We start from the raw sequence: 19,409 nt of genomic DNA on the forward strand, positions 1-19,409 counted from the left end.
CTTGGGCCTCAGAAAAGGGAAAACGCAACTGGAGATAAAGAACAAAACCATGTCTTTACAAAATGTAGGCATGCTCGTTCAAATGCAAGGAGTATTCATCATTCATCAAACCTGAGTGATCTTGGTGCTACAAGCTTGCCCATGGGCTCGACCCATGAGCACTACACTAATTAAGTGACACAGAAAAAAGTTAGCGTCATTCTTCACAGTGTGGACAAGAAGTGCCAAATAATTAAATTATACAAAATATCATGATTTATACACCCTGCATTGAATTGAACGGCATTACATTTTGCACCAGTTAAATCGAGCTAACACTTTGTAAACATTAAATAAAATTCTTATAAAAAAATTAAATCAAATAAAATCTGAACATAAAACGAAAAAAGGAGAACTGCTGATTATAAAAACAAAACAAAACAAGAAACACGTCCTCTCCGTTCACTCCCATTCGTCGTCGTCTGCCGCAGCGCCCGAGCCTGCTGCCGGGGCTTGCTTGTCTGACTGGAAGGAACCACCCTGAGAAAAACACGCCAGAGCAAGTTTCAGCGACGCTTCAAATCCAGAAGATGTTTTAAAAGTCCTTTTAAACCTTTGAGGTCATACATATTTGACTTATTTCTTTCAACATTCCCTTCTCATAATGATTTTATTCCATCTAAAGCAAACATTACTTGACAAAACTGATACACAATATCATTGTTAGGAGATGTCAGGTGTAGGCGATCTAACGCCAGAGACCCGATGCCAACTCAACCCTCTCAATGATCAGTCGCTCACTCCTCACCTTCCTCGTGTCTGTGGAGGCGAACACATTGCCCCGCGGGTTAAATCCAGTGGACCCATGAGCACCCATGGCTGCTTTCTCCAGCCACTCCGGAACTTCCTGTTGGGCCTGGGAATGAAAAAAAAAAAAAAAAAAAAAAAAAAAAAAAGAGTTGGACCCCTGGGAAAAAAACGGCTACTCTGTCGACCAAGATGTGAGCATTAGTGGGTAAGCAGTAGAACTTATATATTGGGATTTTATTTTGTCAATGTTATGTTTGATGTACATGTTAATGCCTTTTTCAAGTTGTTTAGCCATTTTTACTCTGGAAGGGGGACTGCCAATGGAAACTAGCCTTTTGGCTACATTGGGTGCATTTACATTTCAATGTTTATTAATGTACACTGTCCCTCTTCATCAAATAAACAAACTAAAGAACAGTCAAGCTCCAGATGCCACACGGCCCACAACTAAGAGCCCAACAGCTTTCTGTATAGGACAATGGTTACCAACCACTCCCCTTGACAGGATGTTGAACACAGACCTCATAAAGAACTCATTTAAGTGAGGTTCTGGTCTAGCCCCACACTGAGCTAACCATTTAGATGCGTGTGTGTGTGTGTGTGTGTGTGTGTGTGTGTGTGTGTGTCCACATCCTTGTTCGAGGATATTGCTAAGAGGCAATTAGACGGCTAAATTGAACAGAATAATGAATAATTTAATAACTTAATACAACTGGGCCTTGAAGCGAGACAACTGGGGGAAATGGTAATAATTCTCTCGTACTTACCCCTGAAAGGACCTTGACCAGAGACCGAGCTAGTGGGGTGTCTGCGTCTGGGTCGAAAAACGTCACAGCACGACCCGTGTTACCACAGCGACCGGTTCTCCCGATGCGATGCACATACTCGTCGATGTTGTTGGGGAGGTCAAAGTTCACCACGTGTTGCACATGCTCAATGTCCAAGCCCCTGGCGGCGACGGACGTGGCCACAAGGATGGGACACTTCCCAGTGCGGAAGTCGCAGAGAGCCTGCTCCCTCTCCCGCTGCTCACGGTCTCTGTGGCAACACAAGATTTTTTACATTTGAAAACCTCTCACGTTGTTCTTTTTGGATAATATCCACTAATCCTGTCATAAGTGAGGACTGCCAAACAAGTGAAAAGGAAGCATCAGACAGCACAGTGAAAAATGTTAAGGGCAAATAATTAACTCTAACTATAGTAACCTTCTTGTTTACCTTATTGTTACCACTTCCTTCTGCTTTTATTACCAATGGCAGAATGTTACGCAACAATGCCTTGTCAGTAGTATTGTAGCATCCATATCCCCAATCCCTTATCAGTAGTTTTGTAGTGTCCATATCCTCAATGCATTAAGATTAACACTCACCCATGGATGCTGGTTGTGGGCAACTTCTCCTGACAGAGAAACGTGGCGATGAAATCTGCCTTGCGTTTGGTTTCCACAAACACCATTGTACGCTCATTTCCTAGAGTCGAAACACATATCAGTCAGCAGCCAAACATTCCCAAAGTCACCAATCACGTTTCACCAAGAACACAGAAGTGTAAACACAAGAACAGCCGTATGCCTTTCACATGTCCATCAGTTCATCTCTGCAGCCTTTAAAGCCAACCCATCCCAGACACCTGTGAGAATGAACCCCACCTGTAGTTTTCAGTCAGACACCTGTGAGAATGAACCCCACCTGTAGTGTTCAGACACCCGTGAGAAGGAAGCCCACCTGTAGCGTTCAGAAACCTGTGAAAATGAACCCCACCTGTAGTGTTCAGACACCCGTGAGAAGGAACCCCACCTGTAATGTTCAGCCAGACACCTGTGAGAAGGAAGCCCACCTGTATTCTTCAGGATCTCCAACAGCTGGTCCCTCTTGGAGAACTGGTTGACCTCCATGATCAGCTGCTCGACGTCACTGCAGGCTCCTCCCACCACACCCACAGCCAGGAACAGGTAGTCCACCTTCAGGAAGTCAGCAGCCAGCCTGAGACGAGAGACAAGTTAACGTCATCACATTACCTCCATTAGTCTAGGCAGGGCCTTGCACACTGCAACTGTAAGCCTTCCTGATGAATAAATATCCCAATACATATTTGTATCCCGGCATGGTGAGGTCAGGTCACGTTCCTTTCCCTATGAATCTCTCTCAATCCCAAATGAAATAAACTCAGAGAAAATACACCCCACTTACCCACCCACACACACAGTATTCAATCCTAAGCACAAATTAAATGAAGGCATGCCGCATCAGCAGAATGCACACCAGAGAAAATACACCCCACCCACACAGTAACAAATGACTGTCCCAAGGCACCATGGAAAACCAACAAAACAAGTACAGTACAGTCCTTTCCCCTGTGAATCTCTCAATCCCAAATGAAATAAACTCACAGCAGAGAAAATGCACCCCACCCACACACACACACACAGAGACAAATGACAGTCCCAAGGCACCATGAAAAACCAACAAAACAAAACAGTATTTCCAGGAGTTGGTGCAGACCTCTGGATTTCCTCAGGATAAGTGGCGCTGAACATCAGGGTCTGCCTCTCCTCTTTAGCGGGCATCCCGGGAGATCCCACCAGCTTGCGCATGTCCGGCTCAAAGCCCATGTCCAGCATGCGGTCAGCCTCATCCAGCACCAAGTAACGCAATTTACTCAATCCAACCTAGCACACACACAATCACACAGTGGAGTTCACACACACACACACACACACTAATCGCATTATCTTAAATCTTTTTATGTGTTTACAATGGTTGCAATCAGAAAGCAGGCCTCACCTTTCCTCTTCCGATGATGTCCAGCAGTCTTCCTGGCGTTCCACAGAGCACATTGCAACCCTTCAGCACCTCCCTGATGGTGTGCCCAGTGCTGATGCCTCCGTACACCACCACCGGGCGCACACATGTCCTGCACAGCCAAAGGGACACAACACGCATTTACTCTACTAAAGTAGTTAACCCTTCCGGTGGTCTAACATTAATTGACATTCATTCTTGTAAAGTAGTTTACAATTCCTGAGCCGGAACTTTTTTTTGTGTGTGGGTGAGTACGGGGGGGGGGGGGGGGGGGGGGGGGGGGTGGGGCGGTGCGGGGTGTCGTCCTGTGGCGTGGAATTCATTCTTGCAAAGTAGTTTACACTTCCATTCTCTTAGTTTTCTTGTGAAGTAGTATTTAACAGCATAAAACAGACTAACGGAGGAATGGAAAACTCCTATACAATCCCACGACACATGGGAACGCTTTGACACACATTTCAGGAATGCTTCATGGTCATGGCCCTTCTTCTGGCCCTCCTTATCCTTCCTGTTATGCCATCTCCTCTAACTAGAACTTGACTTGCACTTAAAGTAGTTACATTCTGCACTTTTTATTTCCTCCGCTAAGGAGGTTATGTTTTCGCCCCTGTATGTTTGTTTGTCTGTCTGTGTGTCAGCAGGATTACGCAGAAACGCATGGACCGATTTCCATCAAACTTTGTGGGGAGATTGGTTAAAATAATGGCAATAATTGATTAGAGTTTCAGATGTCAAGGTCAAAGGTCACAAGGCGGAGGTTTGCATTCTCTGAATGCTCCCATTCTTGTTTCTTATGTAAAGTAGTATTTATCGTTACACTAGGTGTCTATTAATCATAGCTTGAGTGTTCTCTCCTTTGTACGTCGCTTTGGATAAAAGAGTCTGCTAAATGACGAAACGTATTCTGATTTTGACTATTATATTATTATTAGCACACAGAGATTTCTACCAGTCAGCCCTGACAGTAAAGGGGGGCAGGGAACTCCACGGTGTACCATCAGATCGGCCCTTAGTCTGCTCAGACTGACCACCTCTGCTTGTGAGAAGAGATTACAGGTCTCACTCATGAACTACTGGCTTCTGTTCAGTGACATTTATACACGCCCCACTGGTTGACTTCTCAAGAAACTATATGAGCACTGTGTGAGCACTGCAAGGCCAACTTCTGCTTTCCACTATTAGCCCACTCTTCCACTTTAGTGCCATCTCGCAATCTACAGAAATGTCTTGAATTGCGACAGCACAGGTGTCAGAGCTGCTGCCCATAGGGTTACGAAAGCACAGGTGTTTGAGCGCTCGTACCCATAGGACTACGACAGCACAGGTGATTGAGAGCTCTTACCCTATAGGACTACGACAGCACAGGTGTTTGAGAGCTCGTACCCTATAGGACTACGACAGCACAGGTGTGTGTGAGAGCTCGTACCCTGTAGGACTACGACAGCACAGGTGATTGAAAGCTGCTACCCATAGGACTACGACAGCACAGGTGTGTGTGAGAGCTCGTACCCATAGGACTACGACAGCACAGGTGTGTGTGAGAGCTCGTACCCATAGGCAAACTTGCGCGCCTCAAGGTAGATCTGGTTGATGAGCTCCCGGGTGGGGGCCACGATGATGGCCTCCGGCTCCTGCTGCTCGCTGAACTGGCTGGCAGCCACGCCGTCTCTCATCAGCGTCTGCAGGATGGGCAACAGGAAGGCAGCCTGCGGCAGGAAGTGACACGTGATGTGGTTAGCAGCTCCAACCGCCAGATACACGCTCAGACCACATCAGCTCTTAGTATTATGGCCTAATCTCTTTCCCAGAGATGGCAGAGAAACAACCGGTGGCTGGTTAAACAGAAGTGGGCTTTAGGCTCTGGGCTCTGTTAAGCGCCTAGAGGCAATTGTATTGTTATGGCGCTATACAAATAAAATAAAATTGAATTACATTACAGTTGTTCCTCTTAGTATTATGGCCTAATCTCTTTCCCAGAGATGGCAGAGGAACAACCAGTGGCTGGTTAAACAGAGGTGGGCTTACAGTTGTTCATCTTAGTATTATGGCCTAATATCTTTCCCAGAGATGGCAGAGAATGGCCTAATATCTTTCCCAGTGATGGCAGAGAAACAAATGGTGGCTGGTTAAACAGAGGTGGGCTTACGGTCTTTCCTGATCCAGTCTGGGCGCAGGCCATGAGGTCTCTTCCGGCCATGATGATGGGGATGCCATACTTCTGGACAGGTGTGGGTTTGACGTAACCTGACTTGCTGATGTTTTTGCTCAGCGAGTCGCACAGGCTTGCTTCGACAAAGGTCTGAGGAGAGAAACACAGGAAATGAGAAACCTCTTGCGACAGCACTTCCTTTAGTCGCGAACAATAGGCAACACCACATCACATCACTCAAAGAATGAGTGACTATAAAATCTGCTACTCAGCCCTGCCCTATAAACACAGGATTCATAAAAAGTAGTTTTACAGAATTATGTGAAACAAATATGGTTACAATTTCAGATCAGGGTAAAGCAGCGGCATGATGTGACTGCCTCACAGGCAAGCAGTGCCGACGCTAACCTAGTCGCTGATTAGCTGACGCTGTAGCACAGCGATCGCTACTGATAAGTTTGAGAGATTTCGGTCAGAGATGGCAGCCAAGAAGAGAGCAACCCCACTCAAGTTGGACAGAAAACTCTGGCTGTGTTTGCAGTAACTGTATCTCTATGTGAGCATATTCAAAATGTAAACTGTAAATGCAAAAGAGATTGCTTAAAGCTGTTCAACATACACCTAACCTCCCAACATCACAATGTTTTTTGACTGTGGTGAGAAATAGAATTAACTTCCAGTGAAAATCATAACATTATTTATTACGCCTGTTACCGCCTTCCTTTGACGGTACAGTAACCAAAAAGAGAAAACGTATTATTTTACAAACCCCTGCACATATGCATAACACAGGCAGCATCATAACTGATTCTAGGTCAGCTTAAGATGGCTGGTTGTAACCATGTTGATCTATACAAGTATTTAACCCTAGCTAGTCTCCTATTGTTGTCAGCAATACCGTACTATATACACAATACGCTTGCGCACACACACACACACTCACACAAATACAGTACAAAATAAACTATGCATGCATAAACATTCAACACATAAGCTAATCACCCGCCAGGTTAACAAGCCACACTTTAGTACATGAGACCAGTCCTGTCATCAAAAGTAAAACACACACTCAATCGGACTGAACAAGCTGCTGCTAGTTTGACATCAATTCCAGAGTCATTATTGCAGGACAGCGCAACCACCACAAGAGGGCGGAAGGAGCAAAACTTTACTCAAAACAGTGATATTAGATAGTGTGTGGAGAGACCAAGGCTACCCCACAGATATTTCCCGTAACAATACAGTTGAAATTCATTCATATTTTTTTTTAGATTAAGCTGGACAAGCACTGCCTGCTCTGGAGGCCCTCCACTGGAGTTAATGTTCATGTTTATGTAAAACGACAGCAGGTCCAATGTACAACAAAACTATTTTCATTTTAGGCCTAACGAGAGCAACCATACAGGCTCCAGTTACAGTCAAAGCAGCTTTGTGCTAAATGCAAATACATTTAAATATCTAATTTACACAGTTGATGCAAAAGATTAAAAACAAAAACTCACCATGATGGCTGGTGGCGGGTTGCTTCCACTCACATCCACTAAGATGTCGTCATACTTATCAAAGTTAAGACCCGTCGCGAACTTAGCAAAGATAGCATCCTCTTCTTCGGGGGGTGGGGCGGGTACATACATAGGTACCTTTGGACCTGTGGCACAGAAGTCTTTAAGTACCGACACCAACAGGAAGGAGCAGCCATAATGACTGGATCTCCTGGGCAATCATGTGGTGCAAACTCACGGTCATCTTCTCCATCTCCTCCTCCACCACCTTCATTGTCATTGTCCCTTCTTCCTACAGAGATACAAACAGCAACAGAAGTTTGAAACTTGTCATCAGGGGCAGACATAGATTTCATTTCATAACCCACAAACTACTACCAACGTTTGTTTCATACTCGGTTTACTTAAGTCTCTCTCTCTGTCTTTTGTTAACAGCTGTAAGAACACATTCTACACCAGGCATTCTAAAGAACACATTTTTACACCATTCTAAAAAGTTTTATTCCATGCATTCTTTATGGGTTTCAGGAGTACACCCAAATTCTAGTGGTTTAACTAGTATATCAGGCAACCAATGCTCAAATCATCACAGTACACAGCAGTTAAAGGTTAATGACAAACAAGCCATAACAGCTACGATGGCCTATGCAATCTGAGTCCAGTTTTAAACTTCAGATTCAAATGTAGTAGAAAACCCTCCCTAAAGACAACCTGTTGCAGCCACATTTCAAACTGGTTGTTTTCCTCTCCATTGACCCCCATAAGGAGAAAGCTTAAAGTGGCTTTATGGTCCAAAACAGCTATCAATCAATCACCAAATGTGTCTGACATCTCACATGTCGAACACACCATCTCATATCAAAAAAGTTAAATTGAAAACGAATATGGAAGTTCGGCCTGTGTTGTATTAAGCACTGCCCTCTTCATTGCTGCCTAGAACACGCAAAGGAAAGGCTATATGGCTCAATGTTCAAAAACAGCGATCAATTACCACCAAATTTATCGGTGATGGACACCTTCACCTGTATAGGTAGGCTACATGAAGTCATGTTACACTTTCTTAGAATGGCTTACTGTTCCTTATTAAACAGTAATATTAAATTGCCGATCACACCCCTATGTAGTGACTCAACTGATCTAAGAGGTCTTCAGTTGAGTCACTACGTGTCTTTTGCATGTTAAATGTAAAATTCTGCACCAAAAGCTAAGATGAATGGGCTACATTAGTCACATTAATCTATCTATAAATCCATAAATCTCTGTGTGTCTGTCTGTGGGTCTGTCAGTCAGTCTGTCTAGGGCGTATCTCCCTGACGTTAGTTACCAGATTTCGCACGTAGCTTCCGCATGTCATGAACCTGTGCATCCTTGATTTTGAAGATTTCTGAATTCATATGTAGCGACATATTTGTATTTTATCGTTTGCCGTAGGCACTATGGGTAGTGTAGATGAATGGGCTACATTAGTCACATTAATGTCAGTTAATTTCCAGTTCATGTGATGCATGTTCTTCCTAGACAGATCCATATTTTTTAAGAATTTATGCTCTCTGGACACAAGGGCCTAATGAAGAGAATTTGATAAAGATCATTTTTACCATTGTAACATAGGCTTTGTTGGTTTTTAAGTAGGTGAATTTGTTCCCAGCACAGTTGGAATAGCCATGTGTCTCAAATAATACGTTATTAACTCACTGCACTTCTGGAGCATTCCGAAAAGGAATAGTGGTTAGACTACTCTACCTAATGACTGTAAAGACAACTTATTGTATATACCGATGCATTAAGTCATGCCATTACTGCAAGTTCAATGAAAACAGTCTGCAAGACACGTGCAACAATACAAGGCAGGCCCATCACTAACTCAACTCTCATCTGTACCACACAGACTCTTCTTCAGAAAGGAAGGGCATGGAACCACACCGGCCCTTTTCACATTCTACCCCCGCCCCCAGAATTCTACCTCACATTCTACCTGGATACTAGCTAGAACTCTATTTGGGGGTATCATTGCAGTCACCTCTGGGAACGAATTCCTCATCTTTTCCCATGAAACCTGGACAAGAATATATGAAGAGTGAGTCAAGAGTGAGGTGATATTTAGCAGTGATGATGAGCACACTCCCACAGCTTGCTTATCTTGGTACAGTGACTGATGCGTTGCCCAACGTACCTCCACTCCCCTGGAATCCGTCGTCACCTCCTCCATCTTAAAGACACACACACACACATATATAGGTCAGACATTTAGGTTTTCGCTCACAGGAAACGCTGTTACCAATCCTCGCAACCATTTACCTGACCGGAAGCCACCGCCACCCCCTCTGCCACGTCCTCTTCCTCTTCCAAAGTCGCTTCTGAATTCTGCAAATGGATTCAGTTCACAAACCTCAGTGCCATCCAGTGCAGGTCAAATGAAACCATACCCATCATAGACAAATATATATAACAGACATATCATTAACATCTCAATTTCAACAAAAGTTTCCCTTCAGTCGAGATTTACTTTTAGAGTGCTACAAATGTTTAACGGTTCCAAGACTAAACTGTTTCAGAGTTATCCAAAATGGGTAAATTACCATTGTCATTTCCGTTTTCAGCGTTATCTGCAACAAAAGAAGCACTTTAATAGAAACAAACTCACTCTGATGAATGTTATAATGTCGTATATTATAATTATTAACAATGATCAATTCATACTGGAGAATGCAAACACTTATATGTGTGACAAACTCCATCTATTCATATGGATTTCACTACACTATTCTTGTCTTGATTTATTTTTGTCCAGAGTTTAAGTATAGATTGTATACCAGAGTTATTCGAATCTCTAAATCCTCCTCTTGAGCCTCCTCCACCTGAAAAACAAGAAACAGACCGTTTGCACAACTTAAGCATCACCTGTATGGACATATTCGAGAAGCAATCTTACCTTTGTGCTACAAAGACCACCTACTCATAACTTTCACTATATACTTCTATGATTTTGTCCATCATAAAATGGTACCAATACCGTGTTAGAATCAACGCAAAAGCTCAAAACTAGGGTAAAATTCAGAGGACAGCTTCATCCCTCGACTAAAAAAAAACCTGTAGGTCAATTTGCACCATCCAGTGGCAGTATCAATATTGGACTACTTACTGAAAAGTATTTGAACGTATTTAAAACCCTTCAAATACAGTGAATTATTCACAACACTCCAAGTGGTGTAGCATAGCACAGTGTGCTATTTTGGGTTGAACCCATTCAAATAGTTTTCAAGTAATTACATTCACCATCAATGTTTAACTGTATTTCCCCCCCCCAATACTGAGTGAGCGCGGTACATTGAATAAATAAATAATAATTCATTTTATTTCCTTTTAGACATAGATGTAGCTTGCTCTTAAAAGAGTAACTTGGTGAAAGTGCCAAGAAGCCCCAGTTGTAACAAGACCACTTACTGTTGCACTGCAGCTTGGCCTATGAAACCATGGGAAGGGTAACACAGGTTCAAAGGCAGTGCAACTAATTTTACTTTGAACGCACTTTTCATTCAGTAGAGTCTCAGAGTGCTATGAATTAAACAGTGTTTCTAATGAATCTACTGTATGTGCATCGAGTCAAAGCGTGTGGAAAACTGAATTAACACGGCAACACAAATTAAATTGAGTTATTCAGACTCCTGCTGGTCGGATGATAACACTTGCCTCTGCCTCGGAACCCCCCTCTGCCCCCACCATTCCATGAGCTGCCATCACCATCTGCATCGGACATTAAGAGATCAGACCTTTGCAGAGTTTAAGGCAACACACAATCAAATCCACACAGAACATGCAGGAAACAAACAGTCCTCCACACACACCTTCCTTATTTCCGTTTTCATCACCACCTCCTGTAATACAGAAAAAGAGCTTCAAAGATCCGGTTTCACGATTTTTAAACTGCCCTTACGTTAACTTATCCTTTTTCTTTAGCCTCAGACTCTCAGTCACAGAGTAAGATTACAGATGGACCATTCAACTTTTCACAAAACATCTTAAGATATGTTACTTGACAGAATGTTCACACTGGACCTGAGGAAAATGAACGGCTGAATCCGCCTCCTCCTCCGCCACGGCCTGACAAGGAAAACAGTTTAACTCCAGTGCACACATTTGACAAAAAGATGGCTGTTCTGCAACACTCATGGTAGCCAAAACAGCATTCAGAATTACAAAGACAAAATATAATTCCACATTCAAGAAAGGCATCCCTGGTAAGTAAACTTTCATTTGAATTGTCAAATAGGCCTCATAGGTCTCTTGGATAAGTGTGGGTAATAAACCTACAATTATTGCTGTACCTTGTAGAATCCATATTTTATAAAGGTAATTGTGTTTTCGCATTTTTGTCTGTGCTCTCACACACACACTTTTGTTTGCACTTTCTTCGAGTGATCATATGCGCATACACATGACTTAAGCACTCAGAAGTGACTCACTGCTTTCACAGGTGCTAAAACACTCAAAGATTACTGTAATGATTTTAGTGTCAAGGATTCACCTCTGCTTCCACCTCTTTCCCCAAATCCTCCTCTTCCTCCTCCACTGTTCCAGGAACTACCCTCGTTGTCTAGAGACCACAAATAATGTCTGTTAGTGTTACACATCACTCAATAAATGAGTCACGGATGAAATTCACTTACCGTTTTTGGAGAAGCTGCTTTTCTGCCCTCCACTGTTCCACGAGTTTCCTCCACCGCCTAAATGACAAAATAAAACATGACACCCCTTACCATCCATAATCCATTTCCCACATAAACACTCAATATTTACATGAAACAGCATTTAAATGTTGCATAAATCCCCACATGGCCACTCGGCCACCCGAGCTAGCACTCATTTGATTGTGACAACCAAAGTAGACATACTTTCAGGGAAGTAGACCCATATCTATTACAGTAAGTTTTAAAACCAGGAGGGAAAGGGGGGACTCACCAAAACTTGAGATAGTGCTAGTTGGGGCCGCATCCTGAAAATAAAAAAAAAGACTCGTTTACCGGTTGTTTGTGGCTTTTAACATACCTGTATAAAAAAGAATGTACCTTGAACTTAAAACCAGCACAAGCACTTATTTTTTTACCTTTTCTTCCCATTCGTCCATTTTTGCAAATCACTAACAACGAGAGAGAAAGATGGCGACCAACATTAGACAGTGCAGACAGAGTACAACCACTGGGACAAATAGCGCATGTCAGTCGCTAACACAGCCTAGAAACTAGCACTAGTAGTTCAAGAGCTAACGTTATTCCTTTGCGGGGAATCCCTTGCACATGTTCGACAGATGACGACAAAACTCAAATTAGCTATTCAAACTTAATTTGAAAGTCTGTAAGTACTCCTAAATGTCAACAATTTGCGAATTACTTCGTTAACATCGACCTCCAGAAACAGCTACACAATGCCAGCAAGGGATGGATTTGCATATCACATTATGTTCCAAAGCATTATCCATTTCGTTTACCAAGCAAACGTGAAGTTAATAGTTTTGTACCAATTTACCAAGCATTGACTTGATTAATGTTAATAGATGCTTTAACTGAAATGATAAAAAGGCTAGCCTGTTGGATGAACACGTTCTATGTTTAATGAAGTGTAGCCCAGACCTAATTTAACCTGGCATATAAAGATATTGTCAATAGACTACTAATTCAACTTTATCTATTCAATGCAAATTAAGGCTAAGTCGGTTCCTTAGCATAATCCTACAACATTAAATTCAACTTCGATGTATTTGCTGGCTACTTATCTACAACAGGGTACCCCCAGGATTTTTCATCTCAAATTTAAGACTTTTTAAGACCTTTTCAAGACCACTTTAGATGAAATTTAAGACCAACATCGCACCTTTCCTGATATGCATAATTTTATGAAAAAAAAAAAAAAAAATGTAATCGTAAGACAACCATTTAAAACAATAACTATGAGGGGTGGACGTGTGAGTGTGTGTTTGTGTACATGTGTGTGTGTGCATGCGTGTCTGGATACGTCTGTGGGTGAACCTGTGTGCGGTTGTAATACAACAGATCCTACAGCCTTTGGAGCTCTGCGCTTTTGGCAGCAATCTGTTCATCCAGTATGATGAGTTCAGCCAACTTATTATAGCGGGAGCTTTTCCATTAAAGTTGCTGTGTTTTTGAGGTGTTTGTTGCAATTTAATTGCGGAAGCAAGTGGAAGTTGTGATAGAGTTGCAAATGTCCCTCTTTGTAATTATAATTGAGTTATTTGTTAAAAATAAGTTATTAATAAACAAACATTCATTAAATAACAAAACCATTGAGAAATGGTCCTCTAAAATAATAACCTCACCAACATGCCAAATAAAAGATGTAGCAAAAATGTAGCAAAATAGGCTGTTGAATGTATATTACTTGCATTGTTGTTATGGAAACAAACACCGTTTAGTATTGGACTTTTACTTTGACATCATTCAAATGTTCCTCTCGTGGAAATGGCAACAGCTGTTATCAAGAAACATAGTTATGCGATGTAATGCTAAACACGTAGTGAGAACAGTACATAGCAACAACGAAGTGCACCTGTTGGTATTACAAAAGGACCACCAGTAAGACTGAATAAAGTGTTATGAATATCTCAGCCTTCACATATAATGGGGAAAAAAACTGCCTGTGTCACTGATCTGACGTCCTGTCATGCACGCCTTTCTGCCGTTTTCAATCGGTTTTGCTATCCTTGTTAATTTATTTTATCTGTATAGGGGTTTATGTTGTTCAAAATTATAATCAAGTCACCCAAACTGCCGTGAAAAAAACGGCAGTCGCTGAAACTGTTGTTGCATCCCTGTACAACAGTGTGTTCTTAAATGTTAGACGTTTCAATTTCTTTAATCACCCAAAAGCCCCGCTCCACTGTTGCCTGTGATAGCAGACGCTTATTAACTAGCATTACCCTGTCCCTGACAGGGCAGTGTCCTAGATAACTGTCTAGCTAGCTAGCGCAGCTAGTGAATAGTTAACGTTAGCTAGTTTTATCCTATATCGTGTCAGCATCTCAGCCAGTTCAGAGTCATATACAGGTTGCCTTGTATTTTGGATGCGACGTTTGGGTGTACTAAGATTCGTTGTCACAACGAACAATAAACAAATGTGGACTTGATGAACGAAATTTAAGACCTGTTGACGAAATTTAAGACCGGTTGACAAAATATAATACCTTTTCAAGGCCTTAAATTATCAATACTAAATTTAAGACTTTTTCAAGTTTTTAAGACCTCGCGGGTACCCTGTACAAGGTTAAGTAACCAAATGCTACTAGCTAGTCATTAGCTAACATGAGTTTGCTCAATTCAGGCTAACCATGTGGTACACTGCATGCCAGTGAGACACCACATTCATTTTTCTAGTTTGTAAAACATGTTATTAAACATTCAGTACTGCCAGTTATTGCATTTATGTACTGCTGTACACAGGGATATGTGTTTAATAAGTCTTTTTTTATCGAACATCGTGGTGAACATACATTTTCCTGTAAAACTTGCCCGTAAGTTTCTTGAGGGGTCTCCTGCCGTGGCCACTGTAGCTGCGCTGCGATCCAGTGAAGAGAAAGACCTAATAAAGTCACGCGGTGAAAACCATCGACAGGGCGGGAAATGGATTAATGCAAGTAGGTTCAAAGGTCATATATATAAGTTTTATATTTTTATGGATTAAATATACAATTCAGAACTGTGTATCCGAAAGGTATTGAAAAAACAAGAACATAAAATGATTTGTTTTAATATTCTGAAGCCTGTCTGACCTTTAATGTCTATAAGACATCATGAACTTATCCATTAAAACATCCTATATTTGTTTTCCCCTCGGATCTATTTCTGTTAACTCAATTTTTCATAAAAAGTTGGTTTTCCCAATGACTGTACCTATATATAAAGTGCACACTATATACACAGTAGGATTTTTCACATAGCCTCCCAACCATCAATAGGCATCATCTCACACCACTGTTTGTCCCTTATTTTCTTGTCAATTTACATTGACTTCAGGAATATGTAAAACCTATTTAACAAGGCACATATGATTGATTTATCGACACAGCTTAAAGTCTGCAATTCTAATTCCCACGCTTTATAGTCAATTCATGAAATTCTCTTCACAATGTAGCTATCCATTCAATGGTTGTCCCCCCAAAAAACTCTGGTATTCGTAGTCATTGCTCTGTAAATGGGAAACAAACATAGTGGTTCAAACCGAGGCATAAACAATCACAGCCAATCAACACGTCAGGAGCACAGAAGTGAGGGAGTAATTTGATTGGCTGTTGATCTAAAATATCAACAACTTTTTGCAAATCTGAATCACTAAAGCCATCTTTAAAGAGAAGTATAAGCAGAACCATTCCAAATAAGTTAATGACAGCCCCCCCCCCCCTCCCCAGCAAGTGAAATATTACATAAAAGTAACACTGATTCATAGTGAAAAGTGAAAAAAAGTATAAAACCTCCAGGTTAGACAGTGGTATCAAACTTCCTGGGATTACTAATAAAGGCTGTTAAAGGAGAACTCCGGTATTTTAGGAGGGGCCTATTTCCCAATCTTTTGGGGTTCACATTTTTTAATTGGTTTAGTCTTGGGTTAGAACCCTGTCACCGGCGATCACAAAACTGCTTCACAATGTAATCCTATGGGGCAAGCATCCACATCAAAGTTAACTTTTAGTTTCCACCACTAACATGGCTCATAATAATATTAGCTAATAAGGCTAATTAACTCATACTAGCTCATAAAGTGTCTGACAACATGTCTCTCTTTCCCTACAGAGATAGACCTGTGTCTGAATCAGAATCAGAATCAGGTTTTATTGGCCAAGTAAGTTTGCACAAACAAGGAATTTGTCCTGGTACAGTGGCTCTCAGTGTGCTTACACATATTACACAAAATATACATCACAACACAAAAACAATACAACAGTGCAAAACAATACAACAGTGCATAACAATACAACAGTGCAATGGTCTAACAGTCCAATAAGTCTTAAAAAGTATACTAGGGGAATAGTGCAAAGAAGTGGAGAGTCCAGGAAGTGCAGGAATAAATAAATACTATACGGTATGAGTATGAGGGTTATACAAGGGGTAAGGGTGAAATAAATAAATATGGTTGCGGGAGTAATAGTACATTGGTTAATATAATGATCCAGGGTTATTTCACAGTGCCACAATGGGTAAGTTGTTCAGTAGAGAGACGGTGAGAGGGAAGAAACTGTTTTTGTGTCTGGAGGTTTTGGTGAACCGAGATCTGTCATGCCTACCAGAGGGGAGGAGTTGGAAAAGGTTGTGTCCAGGGTGTGAGGGGTCTGCAGTGATTTTTCCTGCCCATTTCCTGACTCTGGAGTTGAACAGGTCTTGGATGGTGGGCAGGTTGGCACCAATGATCTTTTCTGCAGACCTGACTGTCCGTTGAAGTCTGTTCTTATCCAGTTTGGAGGCCATCCTCTGCTGGGCCTTCTTGAGATTGTGGATCACAGAAACCTGAAGGATTCCACAGCCAACACAGTACTGTTGAGTATGGTGAGGGAGGGCAGTGCTGTGGGGCTCCTCCTGAAGTCCACTGTCATCTCTATGGTTTTAAGCGTGTTTAGCTCCAGAATGTTGCGACCGCACCACAGGGCCAGCTGTTCAACTTCCTGCCTATATGCAGACTCATCATCATCACGGATGAGGCCGATGACTGATGTGTCGTCTGCAAATTTAAGGAGTTTAACAGATGGGTCAGCAGCACAAAGCCAAAACAGCGTCTGCGTTGCCCTTAGGTGGTCAGGGAGGCTGTTCCATAAGCGTGGCGCTGCCGAGCAAAAGGCCTGGTCGCCCATGGTGCGGAGCTTAGTGTTGGGGACCCGGAGGAGTGAGCTGTTTGTAGATTTGAGGGTGCAGGTGGAGGCTGGGGAGTAATGAGTTCTTCCAGGTAGAGAGGTGCATGCTCATTTATGCATTTAAATGTATGCATGTATGTGAGTATTAGGACTTTTTAGTCAATCCGGAAAGAGACAGGGAGCCAGTGTAGTGAGTGTAATATTGGTGTTATGTGCTCATATTTCCTGACTCTCAACAGGATCCTGGAAGCGCTGTTTTGGATGTATTTCAGCTTCTGGATGTTCTTGCCAGTGATCCCAGAGAAATGTGAATTGCAATAGTTCAGTCTTGAGGAGACAAAGGCGTGGACGAGCTTCTCTGCACCTGACAGGGTTAAAGTGGGGCGCAGTTTTGAAGATGTTTTTTAGATTATAAAAGGAGGTTTGTGTAATATGTTATACATAGTTTAATAGTTTTAAAAAGAAGAGAAATACCTGGATGTGATGCGATTTCTTCAACAGTGGCACAGAAAACATTTTATTACACTATTATTTTATGCTATTGTCTTCTCTGGGATAATGATACAAATGTGCAGACAACTTGTAGCCTATATGACCTGTAATTCTGACCCGTTTAAAAATAATTTATTAAATGAACACTACAATTCATTTAATCAGTTATCATTTTCACTTTAATCAAAAGCCTCTCTTACTGCCTATGGAAATATCCCGCTGGACACTACAACAAACTACAACTACAGGGAGAAACTGGCCAGTTTGTCTGCTGTCTTTTCCAACTCCTCCCCGTGTTACTGTTGCTCCTGTTGACCATCAAGTGAGGCAGCTGAAGTCGCGAACGCAATCAGATGTCTTTCACAGCGTTGAATTATGGGTATTGTGGTTTTGTGGACGTTAAGGACAAAGGAACGTGATGAAGTCGTCACTACAGATCCAATAAAACCTCCACCTGCATGTGCTTCTGACGTACCGAAAGGTCTTCTCCCAAACATAACTGCTCGGCACAACAAACTGCTGGCACAGGGTGCGCTTCACCAGTGAGTGATGGTAACTTTTTTCCCGGTTATAAATATACCACGTTTGTGCTACATGGCGATGCATCTATGTTTATAACATCAGCTAGGTAGGTGGCTTACGTTAATAGCCAGCCTCTTTACCCCTATTTGCCTACATTTGTTGTTATCTCTTTTAACAGGCAGTACGGTAACTAGCTAGCCAGTTTGCTAATGTCAAGCGATGAAATATAAAGAGCTTAAAGTCCTAGGCTGGAACTGGATTGCTAATGGTTTAATATTATTGCTACATAAGAGCAGCCGGTTTATTGCCATTGGTGCAAAAAACTTCGTCGGGTGAAACAGTCGGTAGGCTAAGTTTAGGAACTGTCAAGCCAACTACTCATAGGTAATCATCATTAACATCCTAAAGACAAATCCAATCGCTTTCATAATCTCGATTTGCTTGTCGTCAACGACATCTCTTGCCAGAGAAACAGAAAGTTGTTTGTGAACTCCTTGATCGATTAAGTAGTTTAGCAGTCAAAATTAATTGGCATGGCTTGTTTTAATTCATTCCCATTTACCTGAGGACTGCGATGTAAATAACGCTTTGATGAGTTCCTTTTTGCAAATGGTTAAGTTTGTAAAATGGCTAATGTTTACTTTTGAGGACAGAGGCTTAGCTGAAACACCCTGCATAGGAGTTTGTTTGCATTCATATAACTTGCGAGATTTGCCCCAATTTAGGTCAGCTAAACACATTTTTAAACAGGCTAATCAACTTACTTGGTCAAAAAGAGATTTGACAAGATTTGCAGAACAATGTTAACATACAGATGCCTTGATTAGGAGAAGGAGGAATGTACAAATAGTTTTGTAGCGTGAAGTAGATTGAGCGTAGATATTAATGTGCTCACATAACCTGACTCAACTTGGCTACTGAGTGTTCATTGCATGTCATCGCTTGATAACGAAAACTCAGGTATGAACTATTTGGGGGGCAGAAAATGAACAAAGTCGAAATAAACGAAACAAACAAAACACTTCAAACACCATTAGTTGGTAGTAGTATAGTTGTATAAAAGTAAACGTGGGGGATTTTAAATGATATCACAGCCAGAAGATACCCACTCACTCATAACATATTGCTTGATTGTACTTTTAAAAACAGCAGGAGTTGTACCCAAAATGTTTTTTTTGTCGATGTGAACTAGTTATTTATTATTCACTCATGGAACAACAATGGCAGCTATGTTGTTATGCTCACTTCTAAGCTAAGGTCACTGTTAGAATGTGGATGTGAGTTGACCTTTGTTCTCCCCTCT

At 41.8% G+C, this 19,409-nt stretch overlaps 1 protein-coding gene across 1 annotated transcript; it reads right to left on the reverse strand.

Annotated features, from left to right (window-relative positions):
• Positions 1-441: 441 nt before the first annotated feature.
• ddx4 (DEAD (Asp-Glu-Ala-Asp) box polypeptide 4) lies at positions 442-12,367 on the reverse strand (the record flags this gene model as incomplete). The annotated part of the gene is made up of 15 exons (XM_080842575.1): positions 442-519; positions 788-895; positions 1,557-1,827; positions 2,160-2,259; positions 2,627-2,772; positions 3,292-3,458; positions 3,574-3,703; positions 5,143-5,297; positions 5,738-5,890; positions 7,243-7,388; positions 7,477-7,534; positions 9,541-9,606; positions 10,056-10,100; positions 11,768-11,836; positions 12,347-12,367. 15 exons carry the CDS (start codon positions 12,365-12,367, stop codon positions 442-444), a joined length of 1,713 nt encoding a protein of 570 aa, XP_080698701.1.
• Positions 12,368-19,409: the final 7,042 nt, after the last annotated feature.

This window comes from Sprattus sprattus (assembly GCF_963457725.1).
Source record: "Sprattus sprattus genome assembly, chromosome: 7".
In the NCBI taxonomy this organism is placed as follows: Eukaryota; Metazoa; Chordata; class Actinopteri; order Clupeiformes; family Clupeidae; genus Sprattus; species Sprattus sprattus.